General features: G+C 43.6%; 1 protein-coding gene across 2 annotated transcripts; it reads left to right on the forward strand.

Annotated features, from left to right (window-relative positions):
- The first annotated feature begins 6,843 nt into the window (after window positions 1-6,843).
- CDCA7 (cell division cycle associated 7) lies at window positions 6,844-20,338 on the forward strand. Of its 2 annotated transcripts, XM_060106342.1 has the most exons (10): window positions 6,844-6,960; window positions 9,679-9,804; window positions 10,223-10,459; window positions 13,449-13,685; window positions 13,991-14,068; window positions 15,078-15,287; window positions 16,160-16,297; window positions 16,942-17,091; window positions 17,948-18,084; window positions 19,031-20,338. In XM_060106342.1, the coding sequence occupies exons 1-10, from the start codon at window positions 6,940-6,942 to the stop codon at window positions 19,059-19,061; spliced, it is 1,365 nt and encodes a 454-aa protein (XP_059962325.1). In that variant the 5' UTR covers window positions 6,844-6,939; the 3' UTR covers window positions 19,062-20,338. The 2 variants fall into 2 exon arrangements, with proteins under 2 accessions (XP_059962325.1, XP_059962326.1); XM_060106343.1 differs by lacking the exon at window positions 10,223-10,459.
- The last annotated feature ends 233 nt before the right edge of the window (window positions 20,339-20,571 follow it).

Raw genomic sequence — 20,571 nt, forward strand, 5'->3', positions numbered from 1 at the left:
TTGCACTTCTACTTCTAACTGCTATTTGATTATTGGAATTATAATCATGGTTTTTGATTTTTCACATAGCTTTCAAAATATATCTCCAAATTTGCAGAGCATCATGAATGTAGTTCATTGGCTTGTTTTTCGAGGACATCAATGAGATTATTTTTCTTTTAGCGACAGCGCTCTGAATCTCTTTTTTAATCCTACCATTTTATGCTCCTCTCCCACTGGTTATATTCTTGTTCTCTCTGACCTCCTAAATATCTCTTACATCCTGTTTTATGCTCATCCCTCCCTCTAATCCCACCAGAACAATATTAATTTAGGCCCTCATCATTCTGTGTCCTAGATAGCTGGAATAGCTTCCCGTTTCCCCAGCATCCAGCTTCCTTGTCCCCTTCATGTGCGTTCTTTATCCTTCCAGAGTGATTTTTCTAAAATGCAAATTTTACTATATTGTTCCTTTGCTCAAACCCCTATTGCTCTCAGGATACAACCTAAACTCCTTAGGCCTTTGCAATTCTAGCCCAACCGGTTCCTGTGATCTCCTTGGTTGCCATTAAATCGTCTGTATCGCACCTGTTGGTGCCTGTTTTCTGTGCCACTGCCTGGTAGTCCTACGTGGCAAAGCTCCGTGCTCTAGTACTACTCACACCACCTCATCATCTCCTCAGTCATTAATGAGGATGTTTGGTGGCACTTGTAGTTGCAGATGCTGGTCTTGCTGAGACAGGAAAAGAACCCCCTCTCCCACCGCCCACTTTTACAATTCTTTTCAATAAACGCCAAAGGGAGCAGTCCATTCTGAGTTACAACCCCAGGAGGCACAAGTTTCATCAGGCTGTTTAAAGACCATTTGAGTGGAATCATTGTGTCCTACTCCAAAACATCCCTTTGGGCCAAAAATCCATAGGTCCGGGAGATTCCCAGTCTAGCCTGAGTATTTGTCAGGGTCATTTCCTTTAACACTGGGTGACACTCACCAAGGAATAGGCATGCTGGTTCTCCCAAGGCTGGATCTCTGTACACCCCGGCCAGACTGACAGTGCTGGGTGTTTTCTCCTTGTTTCTTCCTGGTGGCCCATGAAGAGAGGACATGTTTGTGAGTTATGGATATTATGTGTCATGATCATGAAAGTTATTTTTATTAAAAAAATTGCAATCTTCCCCCCCCACTGCTGTGCGGCTTGTGGGATCTTAGTTCCCCGAGCAGGGATCGAACCTGTGCCCCCTGCAATGGAAATGCCGAGTCCTAACCGATGGGCCACCAGGGAAGTCCCCCCAGATTGCAATCTTGAAACACTATTGTAGCAAAAAGGAGCTGTGAATTATGATGACTTTTTGGACTATCAATAATTCTATCACATTTTCCACGGTAATTTCTTCTGTCTAGAAATCTGGGAGAGGGTGGGATGGGAACATGGTTTTTCTCTTCACTCCCAGCGCCTTTAACCTGACCCCATGAGTCCTCGTGGAATCCAGATTTTTGGTGAGCTGTTGTTGTTGTTGTTGTTGCTATTTTTTTATTTTTAACTTGTGGTAAAATGTACATGAAATTTACCATTTTAACAATTTAAAAGTGTACAATTCAGTGGCATTAAGTGCATTCACAGTGTTGTGCAAGCATTAACACTATCCATTTCCAGAACTTTTTCATCTTCCCAAACAGAAACTCTGCATGCGTTAAACGTTAATTCCCTCTTTCCCTTCAGTCCCTGGTAACCTCTATTCTACTTCGTGTTTCTGAATTTTTCTACTCTAGGTACTTCATATAATATTTGTCCTTTTGTGTCTGGCTTATTTCAGTTAACATAATGCTCTTTAGGTTCATCTACATTGTAGTATGTATCAGAATTTCATTCCTTTTAAGGCTAACATTCTATTGTATGTATATACCACATTTTTTTTCCTATCCATTCATCTGTTGATGGACATTTGTATGATTTACACCTTCTGGCTATTGTTAATAACACTGCTACAAACATGGGTGTACAAGTTTCTCTTTGAGTCCCTGCTTCAATTCTCTTGGGTATATACCTAGGAGTGGAATTGATGGATCATATGGTAATTCTCTGTTTAACTTTTAAGGACTGCTGGTGGACTGGTTTTGAACTCTACGGATCAGTGTTCAGATTAGGCCCTTCCTTGGGGCCCTGACCAATATCTTCAATTTTTAACCAATCTATAGTCAATCCTCAAGTCTCCTTTAAGCTAACAGTTAAACTTCCTCTCTCTACAGCAATTCTCTTTCCACAGAGTTGTTTAAGAGGAACAGATCTGAAGAAGAAATCAATGATCTGGAAAATTCACAACTAGGACAGTTTTCAATAAGTTGTCTATGTAGCAAAAACCAGAAAATTTTCACACCTTTTTTTTTGGTACACTCCAGTTGTTTCCAGTGTATGTGGGGGGATGATCAAATTTAAAACAAACCCAAAACTCTTGAGTACAAACAAAAACCTTGCTAAGTGTACATTTTTAAATAATTTATGGAAGGAGAGCAAGCTAAAGGGGAGTCTAGATCATAAAAATGTAGGCAGAGTTAGGTTGTAGTTATAATTCAGTGTCCATAATGTTGGAACCGACTGATTCAGTAATTAAAACTTGACTTTATCTCATCCAGTGTTTAATGGTGCTCTAACACTAGCAATCAAGTATTTCACAATGGACAATGCTTATCCATGAGAAAACAAATATTTCCTCTCCCTAAAAATGGCCAGGTTTGCATTCATGTTTCCATAGTCCATTCTCGCATCAGGTGTCAGATGTCAGCAAACTGACCTACTTAAAATGGTGTTGACATATGATTAAAAGCAAACATACCAATATGGTTTGGAGGGGTAGGATTTGTGGATCTGACTGAGCCAGGGTGGTCATGGGCTGGGCCCTCCTGCAGAGTGGCTTCTGGCAGCAGAAGGGTAACTTAGACCTTTTGGGTTTCTTGCCTTTGTGCATCCTGAAAGCAGGCGTGGTGGGGGGGAGAGGGGGGTCATGTACATCGATAATTAGGGGGTTATTTAAAATAAAGATTTGTCACCTGACAGACTGCAACCTGCCTGTATCCACAAATACAATGACAACTCTCCCCAGCCCTTTGTTCCTGGGTGTGTGGCAGCTATTGAAGGTCTCTTGTTTACAGAGCAGCTTGCATTCAAGTTACATTGCCTGAAAGAAGGAAGGGTGTGTGGGACTGGAGCGGCACACCTACTGGGACATTAGCTTTGTTTTGAAATCCATCTAACCAAACATCTAGAGGTCAAGGTTGACTTCAGCTCACCTTGTTATTAGTGCTCAGAACCTCAGGGTCAAGTATCATACTTAATAATAAGAAATGGAATTCTTTGTGCAAAGTGAATTAAAGCTATGGGACAGCACACAACCATCCTGAAAGTTCATAATAGCCTGAGGAGTTCAAAGCTCTTTAACAGGACACTGGTATTTTAGAATGTTTTACAGATTTAACATTCCTCCTACAATCATTCTGGCTAGTAACAGGTAGTTACTGAGCATGTGCTGTATTTACAGCCCTCGTACCAGATCCTGTCTGTGTATGTCAGGTGTGTGCTTATGAAATGTCAGGTATGTACCTATTACCTTTGCTCTGGCTGCGCCCTCATCTCTGCACACTGAATTTCCATTCTTACTCATTTGTTGTGTCTTTCATTCAAAATGAACATATTTACCCATATATGATTAACATAGTGACATAAAACCTTTATGAGATGGCTAAAATTACAAGACTAACTCGTATTCCAATTTATAGGACCCTATAAAGGGACTGCATATTTAACACTACAATATATATCTTGACTGACATGACAAATGTTTCAAAATTAAAAAGTTTTTTATCATAAAATGTTTCAGATACAAAAAAATCCCACAGAAAGTGAAAATATAAAAGACACTTATGTATCTACCACGCACATTTAACATTTTGCCATATTTGCTTCATACATTGAAGACCCTCCCCTCCCCTCCTTCATCTTTCCCTCCTCAGAGTTAACCTGTATCCTATTCCAACTGCACATGTCTTTATATACTTTCACAACTTATGTATGTTTTGTGTTTAAAATTTGCATAAGGGGTACACTTTACAGAAATGTTTGCAATCTGCTTTTCCACTCAACTTTAAGATTTACCTACCTTGATGCAAGTAAGCTATGCCATTCCTTTGAACACTTCAAATTCTATTGTATGAATACACCACTGTTCATGTCTCCATTTCCCTTCTGAGAGCCATTTAGGTTGTTGGCAATATTTCACTACGATACACAAATACTACTGTGAATGAACCATCCACTCCTCTGGTCTGGTTAGCTCTACCTTCAAAATAATACATCTTAAAATCTGACCACTTCCCCCCATCCCACGATCACCCTAGTCCAAGCCATCATTTTTTCCTCCAGGGGCTCCTAAGTGTCTCACTCTTGTCCCCCTTTAGTTTACAGTTCACACAGCCCATGAAGTCTGATTGGGTCTTTTCTTCATCAGAATCCTTCCTATCATACCTGATATAAAATCCAAACCTCTTCCTATGGCCAGGGAAGCCCCATGTGATCTGACCCCTCACCCTCTCTTTCCCTAGCTTTCTGTAGTCCAGTATAGTCCTTTACTGGGCTTCTGTTCACTCTGCCTGACACCAGTACTTCCTTCATCTTCCTATGGCTTCCTCCCTTATTTTTATTCAGGTTCCTGATCAGATAACACCTCCTTTCCTGTTTCTATTTTCTGAATTGGTACCTCTTTCATTTCCTATCCCTCTATCCTACTTTTTCCTTCTTGGAAGTTATCACACCTGAAATTATCTTATAGTTTACTTCCATTCCTCCACTAGAATGTAAACTTCCTGGGCTGTATCTCCCAGTTCTCAGAATAGTGCCTGGTGTCATGGGTGTTGGCAAGCCTCAGCTGAACGAATAAAGGAGAGAGCATCAGCACAAGACTCATAATGTACCTTCTCCAGGACAGTATCTTGGAAACTTTGTTGATGGTGAAGCACAGTAAGAAGTACGCGTTTTATACAGCATACACACAGACAGGCACAAGTGCTTCAGGAAACAATACTCACACTACTCTTATTTTTAAAATTCTATTTCAAAAAGAAAGAAGAAAGTATGCTAGTTGCAACTCACTAAATTGATTTCACAATTTGCCAATGGGTTCTAACTTGCAGCATGAAAAACTTTTAGGGTATATATCTGGAAGTGGTGTTGCTAAATATTCCTGAATTGCCCTCCCAAGTGAAACATTTACACTAATAACATCATTTCAGGGATTTCCTCATATCCTTACCAACACCTGGTCTTAACAGGCTTTAAATTTTTTGCCAGTCTGAGTGAAACTGTATCTCTGTTTTAATTTGCATTTTCCTGATTACTAAAAAGACTAATAGACCAGTGATCTTAACCTTAAAAAATATGTAAACTATATTCTGGCGCCCCAGGAAGACTAATACTTTTCTTATCAGAATCAACAGGCAAAGTGACTTAATCTTCCCCTGCTTTATGTAGTTTAACAATTCCAAATTCTCATGTTTAATTTTAGTGGCACAAAATTGTATTCCCAAGGGCACAGCACTAACGACAATTTTAGTTCATTCACCATTCATGCAGTCGTTTATTTACTCAACAAATATTTATTGAGGGCTCGCTACTGCCAGGAATTTCGCCAGACAGACCAACAACCTCTCCTGGCGCCTACCTTCCAGACCCTGAGTTCTTTGTTCCTCGCTCTGTGGCAAAGTGATCATGGATCAGGCGTGTAGTAGAAAGGCTCCAATCAAGTCCTTAACGATTCTTCCAATCCACGTTTTCGTGCATGGCTTATTCTCAAGTTTTTGTATTCAATATACCCGGAGAGGAACTCAGTGTGTTCACGCATGCTCTCTCCCTGCAAAGGAATATTCCCAAGAGAAGTTTTGAAGGAGAAAGCGAATGCTTCATTTAAAGCACTTGTTTTAAACGTAAGATTATAATTAAGATCTTTTAAAGCAACACAATTTATTTTACTTTTTCTTCTAAAAACAACTTTTTTCCCCGTTCTCTACAAAAAAAATTTTTTAAGCCTCACACTGTATTTCGTCGTAATGTCAGGTTCGTTTCAAAGGGCAATGAAAAATCTCACGCTCATTCTGACTTAGGTGATTCTAAATTTAGACGGAAGAACGTTAACTCCAAACCACATTAATACAGTCTTTAGCTTCCATTCTTCTATAATTTCTAGACTTTATTATCCCATAGATAAGTCTTAACTAACAGTAGCCCTTTCTCATTTCAAAACCACAAGTCTTATATGAAACAACTTCCCGTGCTTTCTGGAAAGAAAGATCAGGATTTAACTCATTTTATTGCTTCAGATAATGGTGCGGTTACCAGATAAGAGGTGCCACATCTAGGGACAGTGCTGATAAACGGTGGAGTTCGTGCTTGGTTCTTTGATTTTTATTTTATATAACGTAAACCGTACACCGCAGGGAAAGTGCTAAATGCGGAGGCCGGCGCAGCTCTCCACTACTCCCATCTTCACTTTTACTCTCCTAGCCCCGGAATTCATGCAAATCAGTCTGCTAACCCCGGGGCAATACGACCCATTTTCGCGCCATTCGCTCGGGACCGTGCAGCTACGTAAAGAGAGTTGTCCTGGGGCTCCCAAGGCACCACAGTTCCAAGGAGGATTTTAGGGGAGTGCACGGCTATCACAGGACTTCAGGGTAGCTGGGTGGGTCGCTTTTTTTTTCCTGGGCCGAGTGGGTCTCTCGCGCGGGTGGACCGTTACCATAGCTGGCAGGACCTGCGCCCCAACGCGGGAAAGCCTGCCGCGCCCCGCCCCTCCAGCCCGGGCTCTGAACGCCCCGCCCGCCGGCCCGCGCTGCTCGAACTCCGGCTCCTGCGTGGTGGGACGGAGGCGCGCGCGGCTGCTCAGCTCTCAGCGCTCCGAGCGCCAGCCGCCAGCATGGATGCTCGCCGCGTGCCGGTGAGGCTGGACGGGCGAAGGCGCGGGATGGGCGCGGTGGGTGTTGGGCACGGGCGGACCCCTTCCAACTCCGCGGCGGAGTGCCCTTATCAACTGGTGGCCGTCCTGGGCGGCGCCCGTTGAGGCAAGCCCCTGATTTTGTGCACTTGGGGGGTAGTTCGGGGACGAGGGGCTGCCCCCGACGGGCGTGTGCACCCGGCGCGCGGGCGGTCCGGAGATTTGAGAGGTTTGCAGGATGGTTGGCAGCCCCGGGGAGCTCGAGGCCACGTGCGCCCGAGGTGCACGTGTGCTGGGGGCTGGCCGGGGGGGCCCATTGTGTCCGCTGTCCGCAGCCCTGCCCGGGGGGCGCGGAGGGGAGCGCCGCCCTGCAGCCTCCAGGCCCTTTCCCGCGCGCAGCCCCGCGCGCACTGGGGGTCCTTGGGCGCGCTTCCCGCCCGCTTTTGCATCACCCATGCCGGCAGGCGCTTCTAACCACTGAGGGTTTGGAGTTTGGAGTTTAAAGGTCTTGCAAATCGGTCTCTTTAGAACTTGGGTTATGCACACTTGAGGGGACATTTCCAGTCCCAGGCGGTGATTTAGTGCAGTGGAAGGACTTGGTCTGAACGGTTCGCCGACCGTTTGCTCATGTCCCACTCCCTTCCCCACCCCCCAACCATCCTCTCAGCAGCAGGATGTAGCCCTGATGGAACGTTACTTTCTGCTCTAACGGAAACCGGAACGGAGGGTCTGCCCCAGAAGAGGTTAGAGGGTGGGGGTTGGGTGAAAAGGAAGAGAGTGACACGCTTAAAATAAATATCATGGGTAAGGGACCCACGTGGGAAGGCTGGGATTCCCTGGGGGGTGGGTGGGAGAGGGCGTGTTGGGGGCGTGGTTTCATAGATAGCTCTCCTGAATGGACCTGGGCATTGGCTTTCCGCATGAAGAAAGACACGTGTAGCTGGACTTGGACTCTGACGTGCCTGGGTTCAAATTTGGGCTATCGTAGGACTTGAATAGTTCCTTTCACCGCTCTGAGCCTCAGTTTCCACCTTTGTTGCAAGGAATTAATGTGAAAGCATACTTAGTGCCTGGCACAAAAAAACACCTATTAAGTGGTGTTAGTTATTACCTATCTGCCAAGAAAGTCCATCTCAACCATGATCATTTGCCTTGCTTCTTTCTAGGTCTTTTCCTCCAGATATACATTTGCCTGATAACTCACTCTTGGCATGTGGTGACTAGTTAAAGCTCAACAGGTATTTCCCTGCGAGCTTCCAAAAGAATGCCTCCCTTGAGGCTGTCTTTGTCTTGAGCGTCTGACTGCTGGCAGGTATATTGATGAGTGAATGGTGATAATTCCTGCAGTAGTGCAAGGAGCTTTGCTGTTTTAGGAGACTGCAGACTCCTTCCAACCCTGTGATCTTGGGCAATCTGTTTCACTTCCCTGGAGCCTTTAATTTGCTCATCTGGAAAATGGGGAGTTTCTGAGATCTCCATTAATAGGTAGTACCTCTACCCATTACCACATTTTCCTGCCTTTCTAAAAGGACAAAAAACTAAAACTTCCTAAGATGATTGAATGGAGTCTGTTGAGGAGTACTGGGTGGTTGGGTCCCATCATCATGAAAATAATTTTATTTGCAAGAGAATTGCGTAATGTTAAGTGTAGAAGGAAGGTCAGAATGTTCTGTTCACCTCACATCTTGGCATTATTTTTGTGGGACCCCTAGCAGAGCTTGCCTTTTCAAAAGTTTTCAGTGTAAGGAGTCACTTCTGTTACTCCATGGCTATACTTCAGAAGAGAAAAATATAGGAACTACTAATACAACATTTAAGAAATCTCATTAAATATTAAGAAACGGTAGAAACTGCCATCTTTTTACATGAGATAGATGCCAGTTGCATATTCTGATGAGCAGTGTCAGGCTATTCAGTGTTCATGAAGGAAGGCTGCATTTTCATATCCACAGGCCATTTGTGTCTTATGAAAGGACCTCTAAAAACTTAAGACTTGTGCAGCAAGGGGACTGCAGAAAGAGCTGAATGTCTGGCCAGCCTAATAGAGCCCTGAAGTGGAATCAGGCATTCTACCTGGGTTTGGAGGACTGTTTGACCTTTAACTTGGCTCCTGTACATTTGTTCACTGGGTCGATATATTTGATTTGTAAGGACTTGTGCTGAAATCACTCTACCCCTCCTGATTGGCACAGGCCTGTTTGAAAGCCTGCCATCTCGAAGTAGAGGTGCTGCCCAGTTTTTACAGTTTGGGAAATTAGCATCACAGTACAGAGCCCAAAGCTTACATAGAAAGATCTCATTAGCTTGATTTTGGCTGAGGGAGAGAAATCACTCTACCATTTTGTACTTTTGAAGTACAGTTTAATTTTTTTTTTTAAGGGCAGATTTTAGAGGAGTTTAGCTTTTAATGCCTTGGGAGCTCAGTATAGTAATGTTAAGAGTTGGGGGCTCTTAAGGTGGGTAAAGGGGTAGCTCTACAGATATTTGAATAAATTGATAGTTGTCATTATAATGTTCCTTCACAGGGATCTCTTTTTAGGATATTACCTGGCTTTGAAAAAATGTTTGTAACAATTGCAAACCCTCCTTTTTCTGTGTAGGGTATAAGAAATGGATATATCTCCTCAGTGCTGTTTGAACCCACTCAACTCAAAAATGATATCTTTCGTTAGATTCTGCGGTACGCAACCCATTTAATAGTGTTGCCATTTCTGTTTGCAGCAAAAGGATCGCAGAGCAAAGAAGAACTTCAAGAAATTCAGATATGTGAAGTTAATTTCCATGGAAACCTCGTCATCCTCTGATGATAGTTGTGACAGCTTTGCTTCTGATAATTTTGCAAACACAGTAAGTGCTGCCTGCGAATAAACAGAATGGAGTCTGCCGTGCTCAAAATGCCTCAAATGCTTTGTGCGTGATTAAAACTGCTTGCTTTTTGCTTACATTTCTATACAGCCGTTATGAAAATACAGTATGCACTGTAATTTCATTTCACTTTTTGCTGTGGTTCTAGGTAGTAATTGTTGGAGGTAGATTAGCTACTTATTCTATCCTTTTGAAATGTCGCCTAACCTAACATGCCTGATGATTTGCCATAACAACTCAGAAATCATTTGTAAACCTCTGAACCATTTTTCTTTGTAACAAAAGCTATTCTCTTGTAGTGCACTCGTAAATGTGATTTGCTCTCTGCACGGTTTATGGAAAATTGGTTCTTGAAAAAGGGAAAAAAATGCACAACCACATTTATTTATTTATTTTACAGAAACCTAAATTCAGGTCAGATATCAGTGAAGAACTGGCAAATGTTTTTTATGAGGACTCTGATAATGAATCTTTCTGCGGCTTTTCAGAAAGTGAGGTGCAAGATGTGTTAGACCATTGTGGATTTTTACAGAAACCAAGGCCAGATGTCACTAACGAACTGGCCAGTATTTTTCATGCCGACTCTGATGATGAATCGTTTTGCGGTTTCTCAGAGAGTGAGATACAAGATGGAATGGTGAGTTTGAGAATTTCACCAATATCAAGAAATAAGGTATATTTAGAGGCATGACATACTTGCTTAAAATTTTTTTTTCTTATGATTTTCGTTTTAGTCATGCCAGAGATTTTGTTGATCTTTTAAAAAGTTTTAAGAGTATTTTCTTCATGTCTTAAAGCAGTTTTTTACAAATGTAGTTCTACTTGTAAAGCTTGACCATTTTTGTAGTCTCTGAAAATCTTGGAAACTGGTAAGATAGAATTGGCCCGCCTGCAGATTTCTGTTGCTACAGAAATCCAGCCTAATCAGAGGAAGCACACGTGTCCTCAAGATGAGCTACATTCACATTTAAGTTCAAGTGCCCAGCCCAGGGCCTGACATAGAGTAGGCCTTCAGTAAATGTCGGTCCTGGAGTGGATCTGTGCCTGCATCTGGAAAGCCTGTGATAACTCCCATGCAGGAGCTTAAGTGCAGGTAATGACAATTAGGGCCCTGCCTGCTTCCACTTTTGCTCCTTTGTTGGCTTTTCCTGTGCATGCTGTCTTACCTTTAGCCTCTGTTGTCCTGCTCAGGACACTGCTGCCGCTGCTGCACCTTGGTCCCACTCTCCCTGAGCATGCTGGTTACTTCTGCACACGTTTTTCTGTTAGCAAGACTTTCTCGGCAAACTGTTGATTTGCAGTCAGGTGCGTGCCCTTTAGCTCACTGTGGTCTGACACGGGTCCACTGCCTGGGACCACACTTGAGCGGCACTGACATAAGTGAGAACGCCTGACCAGCGAGTGTTTATCCCCGTCTAACTTCATGATAATGTAATATTTCCTCTAAGAGGTGATGTTGGTCTAAATCAGTATGTATTGGAGTTATTGGCAGGGGCTGATTTGCGAATCTGGATGTCACCCAACATTGTCTATAGCCTAAATCATTTCTGGGCAATGTTTCAGTTCTTTGTAGATGCTATTTGTTGCGATTGATAAAATGCCAATTGATTAAAAGGCTTAAGAACTGATAAAAGTTTTGTCATTTTATATCTTTCAACCCATGCACACTACAAATATATGAAGAGTACAAAAAGTGGTGGGGATTTTGGAATGTTAAAAAATGGGTCTTCCGTTTCTGGGACTTTATGGGTGGTATTTTTTTCCTCTCTCTTTTTTTGTTTGTTTTCAGCCATCACCACAGTCAATTTCAGAATATTTTCAACACCCCAAAAAGAAACCCTGTACCCATCAGCAGTCACTTTGCATCCTTTCCCAATATCCTCAGTTCCTGACAACCGTTAATCTATTTTCTCTCATAGATTTGCCTATTCTGGGCATTTCCTAGAAGTGGAACCCTACAATATGTGGTCTTTTGTGACTGGCTTCTTTCACTTAGCATAATGTTTTCAAGGTTCTTCCATGTGCCAGTACTTCATATCTTTTTATTGCTGAATAATATTCCATTGTGTGAATATACCACATTTTATTTATCCATTCATCAGTTGATGGATGTTTCGGTTGTTGGTACCTTTTGGCTATTAGGACTGATGCTGCTATGAACATGTGCATACAGGTTTTTGTATGGACATATATACTCTTCAGTAGGAGTAGAATTGCTGAGTCATATAGTCTGTATGGTTAACCTTTTGAGGAACTGCCAGACTGTTTTCCAAAGTGGCGGCACCATTTTACAGTCCTACCAGAGTGTGTGTGTGGGTTCCAGTTTCTCCACATCCTTGCTGTACTTATTGATTTGTCTCTGCTAGTGGGTGGGAAGTGCTGTCTTGTGATTCTGATTTGCATTTTCCCCAGTGGCTAATTTTCATACATTTTAAATGATGGAAACATACTACTTTTGGAATCAGATTTTTAAAATTTTAGGCTTACAAAAAGTGGATAAGAGAGGGAGGTAGTTAGATCTCATAGAGACAGAAAGTAGAATGGTGGTTGCCGGGGGTTGAGGGGGAGGCGAGTGGGGAGTATTTGTTTAATGAGTATGGAGTTTCAGTTTGTGAAGATGAAAAAGTTCTGGAGATGGATGGTGGTGATGGTTGCAGAACAATGAATGTATTTAATGTCATTGAACTGTACACTTAAAAGTAGTTCAAGTGAAAAATTTTATGTTACATATATTTTGCTAGTTTTTTTAAAAAGTAGTACAGAGCATTGAGACATCTTTTAATAAAGTTTAGTATTGCCATAAGCATTGAAATCATATTTATGAGAGCACACATATTTACTCCTAGGGGAATTCTTTTAAAAATGCATAAAGATTCTATTTTTTTTTTTTTTTGCGGTACGCGGGCCTCTCACTGTTGTGGCCTCTCCCGTTGCGGAGCACAGGCTCCGGACGCGCAGGCCCAGCGGCCATGGCTCACGGGCCCAGCCGCTCCGCGGCATGCGGGATCCTCCCGGACCGGGCCACGAACCCGTGTCCCCTGCATCGGCAGGCGGACTCTCAACCAATGCGCCAGCAGGGAAGCCCAAAGATTCTATTTTTAAAGAAATGAAAAAGGGAGCTGGGATTTTCACATTTAAAAAATGGCTTGGGCTTCCCTGGTGGCGCAGTGGTTGAGAGTCCGCCTGCCGATGCAGGGGACACGGGTTCGTGCCCCGGTCCGGGAGGATCCCGCATGCCGCAGAGCGGCTGGGCCCGTGAGCCATGGCCGCTGAGCCTGCGCGTCCGGAGCCTGTGCTCCGGAGAGGCCACAACAGTGAGACGCCCGCGTACCGCAAAAAAAAAAAAAAAGGCTCGGAATCACTGGCCTAGGGACTGTGAAGGTGGCTTATAACAATGTGTCTCAGGTAGGCTCCTCGAGTTAAACTACACTCAGGTTGTTGTATTTATTTGTAATTCTTGACTTTGTTACCCAGTGCTGTCAATTAAACTTGACAATTAAAGTGTTCAGTGCAAATATATTTGCCTGAAGCTTTTTTTGTTCCAAAGGCATGTTTTGTGGTCATACTCTTGCAGACTGTGCAACAATCAGCAAGTCATTAATGCCTCACTCGTTCTGATTGACTAGAGGCTGCAGACAGACCACGCAGGCTGTCGGACCCGCAGTCAGTGCAGAAGTTCCGGACCTCTCCGGGTGGCCATGAAGTTTCCAACTCGAAACACCAGGGGAGCAGCCAATGAGAGAGCAGTGCCCCCCGAACCCTCAGAGAATTCTGTGACCGATTGCAATTCTGATTCAGAAGATGAAAGTGGCATGAATTTTTTGGAGAAAAGGGCTTTAAATATAAAGCAAAACAAAGCAATGGTAGGTATCTGACTTTGAATGTATTAGAACTCACCCTTCCCAGCTTTTCTCTAAGCCACTTGTTGCTTATATCTTTGTCATAAGAGTTATTTTCCATGTAGCTCTGAAATTTTCATAACATATGTTTTAAAATGTGTTTCTTTCCCTAAACTAACTTTTCTTTTTTTTTAATCTATTAAAGTCTTGGTAGATGTATAGGGGAGATCAGAAACTCTTTGAAACGTGCTACTGTGATTTCCAGAATTTACTTGTTTTCAGTAGTTATTCTAAACCAGTAACTTCTGTTTAATTTCCTCCCTTTTTAGCTTGCAAAACTAATGTCAGAATTAGAAAGCTTTCCTGGCTCCTTCCCTGGAAGGCGTTCCCTGCCAGGCTCCAGTTCAGTAAGTACAAATCCTTGTTTATATGGTACTGTTTTGGGCAGGTCTGATTTTAAAGTCCAATTTCGTTATTTCATGTGGTCTTGTAGACATACTTAGAGGTGATAGAGGAAAGCTTCTGATAGATCTCTGGGACCTCTTCCTTGCACCCTGGGCCAGGGGTGCCCCTGCCCCCTGATGCCGAGCTCCTGTGGGGCTCAAACCCCACCCCCCTCCATTTTCCTTGGCCACCCACGTGGCATGTGGGGTCCTAGTTCCTGAACCAGAGATCGAACCCACACCCCCTGCAGTGGAAGCACGGAGCCTCCACCACTGGACCGCCAGGGAAGTTCCTCAAACCTCTTTTGATTGGTTGTTTCTCTTCCTCCCACCCAAGTAAACCTAAGACCGTCAGGGGTAGGAAATAAAGATCGAAAATTGTTTTTTCTGTATCCCCAGCATTGGCAGATTCCTCCTACATGGTAATGGATGTTTTTAAAATCTGAGAATGAAAAAAAAGAAAGAAAAAACAGTTTGTTAACCAAGTCATGGCCTAATATATGTGATTATATTCTGAGGAAACTAAGCTGGTGCAACTCAGGGGAATCTGGTGTGTCTGGTGTGGTACAAAAGGAAAGATTTCCTTTCCCGCCTCTCCGTGAGCAAGAATAGAACAAGGAAAACCATACATACATTTCTCTCTTGGGCAGTATAGGAACAGTGAATATGTTTCAGGGCTCAAGAGATGTTGTAGAAAAGGTTTTTATTTGGAGAACGAGATTCTTTCTTACATCTTTATTGAGTAAAGAATAAATAGATCATCCCTCAGTTTGAGAGAAACCAGGTTTGGTGTTAACAAAAGCCAAATTACAATGGCTGTATCATTTCTGGGCTCATTTTCCATGCATTACAGAGAGGATGAAGGAAATCGGAAAGTGGAGTACTCCTTTTACTTAAAGGACAGCCTGGTTCAGGAGAAGGTGCCACTTCTCATTGTGGAATAAACGGGTCCAATCCTCTGTGTTTTGTTCAGCGTCCAAAGACACCCCGAAGGCGCACATTCCCAGGTGTCTCCTGCAGGAGAAACCCTGAGCGGAGAGCTCGTCCTCTCACCAGGTCAAGGTCTCGGGTCCTTGGGTCGCACAGTGCCCTGCCCACGGAGGAGGAGGACGAGGAGGACGAGGAGGAGGAGGATAAGTACATGTTGGTGAGAAAGAGGAAGCCCATGGCCGGCTACATGAACGTGAGTTCTCCGCTTTTATGCTTTCTCTTCTGTTTGGGCCCAGGATCATGGGCACAGCATGGGAGCACACACACCCTCAACACCAATGATCCGTATTAATGTTCGTCTCAAAGGCTCCAGAACGGTTAAGGTCACATCAGCTTTTTTTTTTTTTTTTTTTTTTTTTTTTTTTTTTTGCGGTACGTGGGCCTCTCACTGTTATGGCCTCTCCCATTGCGGAGCACAGGCTTTGGACACGCAGGCTCAGCGGCCATGGCTCACGGGCCCAGCCGCTCTGCGGCATGTGGGATCTTTCCGGACCGGGGCACGAACCCGTGTCCCCTGCATCGGCAGGCGGACCCCCAACCACTGCGCCACCAGGGAAGCCCACATCAGCTTATTTTGATGGTTCTTGGTAGCAGGCGAGAGGATCAAAATTATCTTGGGCTTTTCTTTTTTTTTTTTTTTTTTTTCTTTTCTTTTTTTTTTTTTTCTTTTTGCGGTATGCGGGCCTCTCACTGTTGTGGCCTCTCCCGTTGCGGAGCACAGGCTCCGGATGCGCAGGCCCAGCGGCCATGGCTCACGGGCCCAGCCCCTCCGCGGCATATGGGATCCTCCCAGACCGGGGCACGAACCCGTATCCCCTGCATCGGCAGGCGGACTCTTAACCACTGCGCCACCAGGGAGGCCCTTGGGCTTTTCTTAATTGTAGGAGTCATTTCCACGATGTTGTCCCATGATCCTTAGTAAATGTAGGATTCTCCCCTTCTCCGTAAGCTCTAAGAATGATTTCCAGCTTGAATTCTCTGAAGAAATGACAAAGCAAGTATCTTGAGATTCAGAGCTGGCGAGAGCCAGGAAGACCACTCTGTTCCATGTTTCTCATTATGCAGGAAGATGACATGCCCCGAAGTCGTCGCCCCGGATCCGTGACCCTTCCCCATATAATTCGCCCAGTGGACGAAATCACGGAGGAAGAATTGGACAACATCTGCAACAACTCTCGAGAGAAGATCTATAACCGTTCATTGGTCAGAGCCTCTAAATGATGTCTGGAAATGTATACATCTGTGAGAGAGACATTTTGCTAATGTTCTAACAATCAGCGTATGGGATGTGTGCCTGTGTGTTTTTTTCATGTAAGAGAGTTTTGTAGCATCCTTGGGATTTAGCTTAGTAAGTTTGCAATAGTAGTAGTTGCTTAGTCTTCAGTAGCATTAAATCTTTTCTCTTAATTTAGAAATTGATTCATTCAACCTAAGTATCTATTAACGTGTGCCTACATAGATAGGTGCTGGGGATATGGTGGTGTGCTAAAGATAAACAGATCTTTTCTTGATATAGTTTTGATAACATAAGGTATTGCGTCTGCCAGTTGAATGAAATCACCATGCTTGAGATACTTTTCATGTCCTTTTGTATACATGTGTATATAGATGTGAACTAGGATTCAAAGAGAAAATGAGACTCTACCCACAAAGAAGGACATTCTTTAAATTTTTTTTGTAGTCAAATTCATCCTTTTTTTGGCTGTGCGGCTTGCCCTCCGCAGTGAAAGTGTGGAGTCCTAACCACTGGACCTCCAGGGAATTCCCAAAGAAGGACGTTCTTTAAGTATTTTGTCTACAAAAAGCAGTGTTTTTGTTTTCGGTTCTTATTTGCTTATTATTTGCAGGGATCGACTTGTCATCAGTGCCGCCAGAAAACTATGGATACCAAGACAAACTGCAGAAACCCAGAGTGCTGGGGCGTTCGAGGCCAGTTCTGCGGGCCTTGCCTTCGAAACCGTTACGGTGAAGAAGTCAGGGATGCTCTGCTAGACCCAGTAGGTGCCTTGTAGCGGGGGGTCCTGTGGGCTCGAGAGTCTGTCGTGAGCTGATAGGGCCAGAAAGAGATTGAGCCCTTAGTGTCGTGGGACATTCATTTCGGGGAAGGCAGATGAATTCAGAGTGTTGGTGCTAGATAGCTGTGAGCCCTTCTGGAGTGCTCCCGACCCGGCAATTCGGTGAAGTCCATTCTCCACTTAGCCCTGCTAGTGGCTGTGGAACTTTTTCTGTGGGATTTCCTAAGGGAACGTGATGCGTGACTAATGGATGTTAACCATGTTAAGAGGGTTTTTTTGTTTTTTTTTGTTTTTTTTTTTTGCGGTAAGCTGGCCTCTCACTGCGGTGGCCTCTCCCGTTGCGGAGCACAGGCTCCGGACGCGCAGGCTGAGCGGCCATGGCTCATGGGCCTAGCCACTCCGTGGCATGTGGGATCTTCCCGGACCAGGGCACGAACCTGTGTCGCCTGCATCGGCAGGCGGACTCTCAACCACTGTGCCACCAGGGAAGCCCACGAGTTTTTTTTTTTTTTTTTTTTTTTGCGGTACGCGGGCCTCTCACTGTTGTGGCCTCTCCCGCTGCGGAGCACAGGCTCCAGACGCGCAGGCTCAGCAGCCATGGCTCACGGGCCCAGCCGCTCCGCGGCATGTGGGATCTTCCTGAACCGGGGCACGAACCCGTGTCCCCTGCATCGGCAGGCGGACTCTCAACCACTGCGCCACCAGGGAAGCCCACGAGTTTTTTAATAACTAAAAAGATCTGAATGCAATTGATCATGCCCACCTTAAAGGTTAAACAGTAGATAAGTAAGCGGCGGCATGAGGTTTAACTTAATGGTGCCTTTTCATGCTTATTCAGAGCTGGCACTGCCCACCTTGTCGCGGGATCTGCAACTGTAGCTTCTGTCGGCAGAGAGACGGGCGGTGTGCAACTGGGGTGCTCGTGTACTTAGCCAAGTACCACGGCTTCGGGAACGTGCATGCTTACTTGAAAAGGTAGGGCTGTTTTTTCCCTCTTCTACACCCAAATCTGACATTCATTTTTGTATCTTAATAAAAAGATGGTACAAGTCAGAATAGTGGTCTTATGGAGGGCAGGAGGGTGCAGGTATTAACTAGAAAGGGGCACATGGGGAGTCGGGGAGCGTTGGAAACATTTTATATCTTCACCTGGGTGAGGGTGACCCTCGTGGGCGTGCGTGTGTAAAATTCAAGCTGTACACTTAAGATGTGTTATAACTCGATAGAAACGTTTAAAAGAGTGAATTAGGCTCTCAGAAGACTATTATTTTTTTAGCTTTTTTAAAATTGAAGTATAGTTGATTTACAATGTTGTATTTCAGGTATACAGTAAAGTGATTCAGTTATACATATATATATATTTCATATTCTTTTCCATTATGGTTTATTACAAGATACTGAGTTTAGTTCCCTGTGCTATACAGTAGGACCTTGTTGGTTATCTATTGTATATGTAGTAGTTTGTATCCGTTAATCCCAGACTTCTGATTTATTATCCCCTCAACCCCCTTCCCCTTTGGTAACCATAAGTTTGTTTTCTATGTCTGTCAGTCTGTTTTTGTTTTGTAAATAAGTTTTCATTTGTATCATATTTTAGATTCTGCATGTAAGTGATATCATATGGTATTTGTCTTTCTCTATCTTATTTCACTTAGTATGATAATCTCCAGGTCCATCCCTGTTGGTGCAAATGGCATTATTTCATTCTTTTTAATGGCTGAGTAATATTCCATTGTATATATGTACCACATCTTCTTTATCCATTCCTCTGTCGATAGACACTTAAGTTGCTTCTATATCTTGGCTATTGTAAATAGTGCTGCTGTCAACATTGGGGTGCGTGTGTCTCTTGGAATTAGTTTTCAGAAGATAATTCTCAGGCCGAAAACCATATCCTGACATGTTCCCTCTTCTCTTTCAGTCTAAAACAGGAGTTTGAAATGCAAGCATAATAATTGGAAGATCCACTACCTGCCTTCCACTTCACAAATCTTCCTTGTTTTAACGTTTTCAATTTTGTCATGTGATTGAAACCCGAGTTTAAGAATTCTGATGATCAGTCTGTCTTATAGGCACATCAGGTTAACCTCATTAGACATGCATGCGTGTCTGGGCGTCATGGGGGTGTAGTGCCCGCTGTACTCTGCCCTCCTGCAGTTTCTCCTTTGCATTTCCCCCCACCCCTCATCCCATGCCATCCCCCTCTTATCTCCAGTGGTAGTTTCAGAATCCTTTTTAAATGACAATTTTATGAAAGCATGTTTTATTGAATTGGTGTTGAAATAGCCCTGGAATCCACCCATAAAACCAAGCACTTAGAAACGCAGTAGTAGTGTTAACTAACTACATCTCTTGATTTCCAGAGACTAGCCCTCTAACTTGCTTACGTGAAAACACTGGGTCTGATTTAGTGTTCGCTGACATTTTTAACAGAATCAAGGCACAAAAGTCTTAAAACCATGTGGAAAAATTAGGTGATTTTTGGCAAGTGGAGTATATGACTGTGGAGGCCTCTCAGGAGAATATTCCATGTATTGTGCTTATTATTCAAGTTGTCACAGTTGAGGCTTAGTTGCTGCTGATTTCTTCCACCAAGTGCATCTGGCCCACACGGTCACGACCCAGAGGTTCTCGGGCAGTGCTATGCTTGAAATCATTGTAGAAAAGCCATCCTGGGGAATTGGGACGGGGAGCCTCTAGGAACAGGCCGACTTGAATTCATGGAATAAAACTTGAGGATAACTGTAGTTTGCCAAGTTGATTTCAGTTCATAACGTAAGGTATTTCAAATAAATTCTTGCTTATGTTGCATGGAAAATTGATACTTATACTCAGCTACAATTCTTTGCAGTTTTTACTTTCTTGAAGAAATTATAAGCCAGGCACAGGGCTCACATTCAGGTTTGAAGCACTTTTATAACACTGAGAAGTGCCTTTTGGGAGAAGGGTGACTTTCAACAGTTTGCTAACTTGACATCTCTCTGCCAGTTTAGTTTCTGGGCAGAGTCCATGTCTGTCCCTCCGCCTGTTTCGGCATGAATCAAATTGTTCAATAGAGGTAGAATCTAAGTGTCTGTGTTCATTTTGCTTTGCGTCTGCAGCCCGTAGCTGTGCCTGTGCAGTGTTTGGTGCATAATTGGACCTTGAATCAATAAATGTAAATAGAGCATTTGATCTGTTATGCTTTTATACAAAGTTCTTTATTTTAATAATAAAACATTTTGTTCTAGCTTGTCTGCTTTTTTAAAAATCTTTGATGCTCAATCTTACTGCACTGAGTCCTAATTTTTTCCTCCTATTTAAACAAAAGACCATTTCTGCCTTTTCGAGAGGCCCCACCACCACCACCTGCACACACACACTTCGGCTTAAGTTTCTGACAGTCAAGGGCCAGCTCTTTTGAACAGGGCCTGGCTTGGTGATACGCCTGATAGCTGTGAATCAGAATCGGCTAAGACGGCT

The sequence above is a fragment of the Mesoplodon densirostris genome, chromosome 8 (assembly GCF_025265405.1).
Source record: "Mesoplodon densirostris isolate mMesDen1 chromosome 8, mMesDen1 primary haplotype, whole genome shotgun sequence".
Lineage (NCBI taxonomy): Eukaryota > Metazoa > Chordata > Mammalia > Artiodactyla > Ziphiidae > Mesoplodon > Mesoplodon densirostris.